The 7,380-nt window shown below is 34.5% G+C and overlaps 1 protein-coding gene across 1 annotated transcript; it reads right to left on the bottom strand.

Moving 5' to 3' along the window:
• Positions 1–1,424: 1,424 nt before the first annotated feature.
• On the bottom strand, positions 1,425–7,161 carry LOC143593573 (uncharacterized). The gene is made up of 9 exons (XM_077073166.1): positions 7,071–7,161; positions 4,009–6,117; positions 3,415–3,556; positions 3,218–3,300; positions 2,902–3,140; positions 2,617–2,703; positions 2,428–2,527; positions 2,116–2,335; positions 1,425–2,035 (listed from the first exon to the last, which is right to left on the bottom strand). The coding sequence occupies exons 2-9, from the start codon at positions 6,106–6,108 to the stop codon at positions 1,425–1,427; spliced, it is 3,582 nt and encodes a 1,193-aa protein (XP_076929281.1). The 5' UTR covers positions 6,109–6,117; positions 7,071–7,161.
• Positions 7,162–7,380: the final 219 nt, after the last annotated feature.

The following is a 7,380-nucleotide window of genomic DNA, read 5'->3' as shown; positions in this document are numbered from 1 at the left end:
TGGTGTGATTAAAAAAACGATTTGTTTTACATGATCTAGTTTCAATCGGATCTGAAACGATCCTATCAGTTTGGATCCTAGCCGGTTTAGGTTTAATGTTGTTTTGACTTTGTTGACCAAACTCAAACTGATTTTTAAAAAACATTCCGTTTCGAATATCTCTAGTGACATATTACTAAACTACCCGTTTTGTGCATCCCAATATGAAACCAGCTACTAAAATCGCCTCAATAATCGACTTAAAACTATTAAAATGCTCAATCTTAGTTCTTGTCACATTATCTTGTTAACGGGTCATGCCCGTTTTCAAAAAACAGGGTTCGCCCATTCAAAGAATCAAAGACTGAAAGACCTCTAGCATGAATCGCGGTGGACAAACGAAAGATTCATGTACAACTTGAGCATACGCAAACGAAAATCACAAGAACAACATCAAGAGAACTAACAATTAACAACTACATAACATAATATTTTTTTTTTTTTAAAAAAAGTATAAAAAGGGTAACAACTTGTACAAGCTTTTTATGATGTTCAAACAAACTAAACTAAAATACACAATCGTCAGCATCAAGCGCGATCCCACGAGTTGCTCCCGGCTAAAATCTCCTAAACCATACTGCATATTAACCGAATAAACCACCACCAATTAATACACACTCTAAAATATGTAAAAACAAAAGCATAAAAACTACAAGAAAACGCTCGGTTTACCTTAAGATAAAGATCCTTATTGCCAGCCTCTATATTTTCATATGCATAATCATACGGATTCCAAAACGTCGGATTCTGGAAACCATTTTTTGCCAGTCATACGATAACTTAACTAAAAAAAATCCTATAATTTACAAAAGCAAAATCTACAAAAAGCTGCCAGTCTAAAGCACATGAAAGGCAGTGGTTGATTATTATTGTTATTATCATTATTATTATTGTTAACATGCAACCATTAATATCTTATTCATCTGCTACTGAAGTCTATTTAACTGTCATAAACCTACCTGCAAGTTAACGGGTCGAATAAGAAATGGAACTGTAAACTTAATAGTGCATGCAAATATGCAATACCCTTTTAATGCAAGCATTATTTAAATGATAAATTACATGAAAACTTTTAGTAGATTCTGTAGCCCAAAAATTTTAGACTCAAATGTCTAATAATAAATTAATCATTAATTAACAAAAAGAAAAAGAAATAGGCACAAAGTTTCAGGACCATCATTACTTTGGGCCATTTTTTTGGCCCAAAAATTTCAAGCCCAGTTAGCAAAACCGAAACCGAGCGGCTTTCAAAGATCGAAACGCCGAGCTTTCGGTTTTTGGTTCGGTTTAAGCCCAAAATGACCCAAACCAACCCATGCACAACTCTTGTAATCATAATTATAATAATAGATATTACCATTCGTTCACGGAAGGGATTCAAGTAGTCAACGTATGACAAGGGGTTGACTTTCGCATATTTTGGAAGCAGTTTGACCTCCAGCACTCTGGTCAACCTGAGACCTCGAGTCAGATAACTCGAGTGACTTAACACACGCTTGAGGTTCACACTGAACAGAATCATCACTAATAATATGCACATCGGGCTCAACTGCAGTAGGGTGTAGATTCAGGTCAAACGTGTTTTTCAGAACGGAGTTAGAAGTCAACGGAGACGGATTGACTTTGACCACAGGAACACCGTCGTCTTCAGCATCTAACTTCAATTCTGACAATTCAGGGTGCCCGCAAACCCCGGACTCCAAAGAACTCGGTCCGATAGTACAATCCAGAAACGACTCAGAGTCAACAGAAGTTACACCATCTGGAAGATTTAAGTCACATAGGTTGTTTACACCATTTACATTTTCAACACCCGGGCAGCTGCAACAATCGGTTAAAACGGTTTCTTTTTCTGTTTGTTTATAATCTGTCGCGTTTGATGATGTGGTTTCGACTTGAGGGGTATTTTCGTCATTCCGGTCGGGACTGCTGCAACCATCCATTAAAGAAACCGTTTCTTCTATCCGTTCATGATCAATAATATCTTCACCAACCCCTATCACATTCAATTAACGCTTTCAGAGTCAAAAGCTTCTTGTTCAAAAAAAGAATGGAAAAACAAATATTCATGATTACCTGCAGATGAAGTATGACCTGCTGCCACGTCAGCAGACTGATTATGAACAAGCGGCTTTTTAAGCATAGCTATTCCCGGAAACACGATCATGCTCATGCATTTCATTGCATGCTTTTGTGATTCCTCAAGTGGCATGAAACCGAACACATCGGTCCATGTTTGCAGAAGCGCAGGTATTGCAGGTATTATTAGCTCTTCCACGCCAAAAGAAGAAAGAGTCTGAGAATATTATTAAAATATAAATAACTGCTGGTTGATTATTATTGAAATAATAAAACAATTATGATTGTGTTTTATTATAACCGACATACAGATTCGATCACATCCAAAAGGCGGCGACACATTCCTTGACGTCTATAAATGTGGCGCGTACCAATAAAAGGCATTTCTGCTAACCGATAACCGTGTATCCTGTCACAAATAATAACTAATATGATAAATGCTTACTATATAAACTCTTTAGTTTTAACATAGTTTAACTGGAAATTAAAGATTGTAACCGTATGGAAGCTGCTGTGATAAATTCATCATCTTTCTCCAAAACCGCTGTTAAGAAGCTCGCATAATTCAACCGCTTGAAGTTTGACCTGATAAATAGGTTCCAATAGATGAGTACAGAACAAGTGTGAGTAATCATTACAATAAATAACAATTAATAGTAATAAAAATTTACCAACACACTTGATTAATTGTCCAAAATTACTTAACTCTTTTAGTGGCAACTAAAATAAAGTGAACTGCTTCACATCAAACATTAAAACAAATATAGTTATTTTGACGCTTACCCACAATTATACACAACGTTACGGATGATATTCGTCCCACTTCTTTCATCAACAATTGGAACAAAACATTCATCCATTACAGAGAATGCAATGGCCAATTTGGAATTATGTTCAATTTTTAGCTGACTTTCAGGAACACTAAAATCTTGGTCAATTTCAGAACGTTTAAGTAGAGTCCACGAAAACCCGTCTTCAAGTTCATGTTTCACCCCAAGATTCGCCTGAAGTCGCTCAAAGAGCTAATAAATTAAAACAAAAATCAGATTTTTATATCATGCAACATCATTTATTATTTTACTAATTTTATAAGTTACACCTCCTGGCATTTCCTTCCACAAAAAGGTAGTCCTTTTGAATCTCGATTTACATCTTCGGTTTCTTGAACACACAATTGGTGGACTGTTACATTCAAAAGCTTGCAGCTTTGTTAGCAAGAAATAAAGAATTATAAAGTTAATCAAGAAAGATATATAAAGAAACGTTTTTTCTTAATTATTATATACGATCACATACATTTTTCCTCGCATAAACAGCACGAGAGCATTTGTGAGGTGATTCCCTCATGTAAGTCTTCAACATGAGGGGTAGAATCGGAAACAACTCCACAGAATTTGCATGAGCAGTATATGCAGTTCCAATCTCCAGAAGGAAAATTCTACAACAAGCGAAAATTCTCACTTCGTTTAAAATCATTTAATACTTCTTAAAAAAGAATTACCTAGTTTAATAATATATTTTTGTAGGGTTTTGGATCTCTTTGAAACTCCAAAAAATTTAAGAACTTCAAAAACTCCAACAGTCTCATTTTATTTATTTATTTATTTAATATATTTTATGTTATTTGAGGGTAGTTTTGTCACTTATTATATGTAATTTTGTGATTATATATACGTAATCACAAGTTTACGTATACATAATAACCAAATTACATATATGTAAGCATAAAATTACATATAATAAATGACAAATTACCCTTAAATAATACTAAAGTTCTTAAATTATTTGGAAGTTCTGAAATGATCCTGATTATTACATTAACTGGTTATAAAAAACAAAAACTTAAAAAAGCAAGAAACTTTATAATCAAATGAAGGAGATAGTAATTACTTGGACATCAAGGCAACTTTGATGAAAAGTCGAAGGGCATCCGTCACAACAAATTAAGTCCCCACCGTCTCCACAAATATTACACGTATCATCATTCGGGTCATCTTCTAGAATATGAACATTAAATTTAATAATATTTGATTCCTCTTCTTTCCTCCATGAATCCACCAAACATTTTCTAACACACATTCCCGATTCCAAATACAAATCATCAAAAACCCGACCAAACTTCAAATTCCCTCCACAATGACCAACAAATTTAGTTATTCCCATAATTTCATTACAACAACCGCAACGAATCCCATCATTAGTAATAACACCCTCAGAAGACCTTTTTTGTCTTCTAGTCTTCCCATACTCAACCTTCGTTCCCGCCAAAATAACACCCGAATCAATCATCCATGATAAAAGATTCCGCTTCTTAATTACCGCAACACCCTTGTTGTCTTGTTTCGCCCCGCTCTCCCGTGGCTTGAATAACATTTTCCTCTTTGACCCGCCTTTTGACTTCTTATTCTGACCATGTTTCTTCTTTTTTCCGGTGACGATTTTACCCTTCTTTACATTATTCAATAGTTTCCTCCTTTCGTGCTTCTTGCGTACTTTACGAGGATGTCTAAAAAGTATACTGATTTCCTCTTCTGGTATCGGTGTAAACGCAGACGTTTCATTATTATCAGCATCACCATTTTCAATTTTCTGTTTTAATTTAGCATACGCACCTGTTATTGACCAGTGTGACCTCTTACCATTAGGTTCAATATACACTGCATCTAAGTATGTTTTTTCTTGCCTTCGTCTTAAATCAACTGTCCACCCGCATTTTGAAAGTAAACTTGATATTTTCTCTCTTATTAACTGTTGCAGCTGCTTCTTACCAGCCAAATTCCCAACAATTTTGTCACTACTTTCTTCAAAGTTCTCATTTTTACCAATCTTTAGACTTTTTTTAACCGACATGAGTTTCACTTTTCTTATTTTAACCATACTTGCTGCTAAAGTTCTTGCTTCCATTTTCTCGGGTCTTCCACGACGTTCTATTTTCTTGACAATAACACCTTTACGCGGTCTTCCATGGCGTTCTAGTTTCTTTCTTGGTATTTCACTCAAGGGTAATGTTGTAATTTCACCCTGAAGTTTACAAGGTCTTTCTCGTTTCTTTAATTTCTTTTTCGGTTTCGTGTTTTCGCCTTCTGTAAGCACCTTTGGAGGCCTTCCGCGACGTTTAAGCATCTTTTTTGGTATATCACCTGATATTAAACCAAGAACCACCGTCCTGGAACCACCATGAACCGCTGCTACATCATCACCACTAGTGGTAGCCTGAAGCTTACAAGGCTTTTCTTGCTTCTTTAATTTCTTTTTTGGTCTCTTTTTTTCTTTTTTGGTCTCATGTTTTAGCATATTCTTTGGTATATCATCTGATTGTTTTAATCCAAGAATCACTGAACTGAAACCATCAACAGCCACATCACCACCACTGACCCGAACATCCTCTTTCACAACTTTCTTGGTTTTATCTCCTACGTTACGTTCCGAACTCAAAGCCTCCACCTTTATCCTTTTCCTCCCTTTCTTATGTTTCAAGGCCATAACCGTAATTTCATCATCGTCGTCGTCATCATCGGCATCGTCATCACCGTTTACATCAACAACAACATCAATTTTTTCTTGGTTACTTTCAACTTCCTTTAAACTCCCAACATTTTTCTTTTTCTTCCCACACATACCTTTTTCTTCCGTTTCTTTACATTCATCCAACGTTTCAAGTTCCAAACTTTCGTCTTCTTCCTTGACACCAACGCCCGTTTCACTCAAATTCACAGACATTGACTCGTTTAGCTCTTCCTCCTCGGTTTCCTCTTTGGGACAAGAAACATCCAAATCTTCCATCGGATCCAAAACCTCTGACCCCAAAAACAACCCTTTATCATCACTATGTATGGCTTCTTTCATACCCATTTCAAGATTTTCATAACAAGTATCAACCTTTTTACCATTTTTTGATTTATTAGACCGCAATAAATAACCTTTATTCTTGAAACTTTTCTTGATTTTGGGTTTTTCCCTTTTGAAAACCCTATTTGATCTCAGTTTCATCCTGACAACCTAACACTACATCAATTAACATCAAAAACATATCTCAATTGTTACAATTCATGAATATTTCAAGAAAAGTAGTAAAAATTTCAAGAAATATCAAACCCTAGGATTACTTTATAACCATACATCACCAATGCACTTTCAATCCATAGAAATTGAAACTTTATGGCAAAGTTGGAAACAATTCAAGATTATCTAAAGACAAATAATAACAATTCAAGAAAGATCAAACCCTATGGTTACTTCACAAATGCACTTACAAACCATAAAAATTGAAATTTATGGCAAAATTGGAAACAATTCTTGAATATTTAAAAACAAATAATAACAAATTCAAGAAAGATTAAAACCTATGGTTACTTCCCAAATGCACTATCACACCATAAAAATTAAAACTTTATGGAAAAACTGAAAACAATTCAAGATTATCAAAAACAAATAATAACAAATTCAAGAGAGATCAAACCCCGGGGTTACCTAACAACCCTTCATCATAAATGCACTATCACACCATAAAAATTAAAACTTTATAGCAAAATTGTAAACAAATCATGATCATCTAAAAACAAATAATAACATATTCAAGAAAGATCAAACCCTAGGGTTACTTCACAACTGCAATTTCAAACCATAAAAATTGAAACTTTATAGCAAAATTGGAAACAATTCATGATTATCCAAAGACAAATAATAACAAATTCAAGAAAGATCATACCCTACGGTGGGTTGGTAAATAACCCACATCACAAATGCACTTACAAGCCATAAAGATTGAAACTTTATAGCAAAATTGGAAGCAATTCATGTTAATCTAAAGACAAATAATAACAAATTCAAGAAAGATCAAACCCTAGGGTGGGTTAGTAAACAACCCACATCACAATGCACTAATAGACCATAAAGATTGAAACTTTATATCAAAATTGGAATAAAACAGGTGAAATTGATGAAATTGGTACCTGAAAATGGGATCAAGAAACAGGGGATGTTGGATTTCAGTGCATATACATTTGGTGGGTGGTGAGTTTAGAGAGAGAAGGAATTGGGGGTTTTAGTGAGAGAAAGAAGAAAGAAACATTTGGGAATTTGTAAATTCTTTGTCTCTGGTGGGTGGATGGATGGATGGATGGATGTCACTCTGAAATAATCAATTTTTAAGTTATGATTCTAAAATCTTTAATTTACTTAAAAGCAAAAGGGTATGAAAACAGTCTTTACCAGCAAGATGCTGTTTTAACAATTTTTATAGTTTAATATTCATTGTTTTCG

Source organism: Bidens hawaiensis, unplaced genomic scaffold (genome assembly GCF_021521415.1).
Source record: "Bidens hawaiensis isolate Kalapana, Puna unplaced genomic scaffold, B.hawaiensis_p1.1 tig00042383_1, whole genome shotgun sequence".
NCBI lineage: Eukaryota > Viridiplantae > Streptophyta > Magnoliopsida > Asterales > Asteraceae > Bidens > Bidens hawaiensis.
This window is presented reverse-complemented; position numbering and strand designations above follow the sequence as displayed.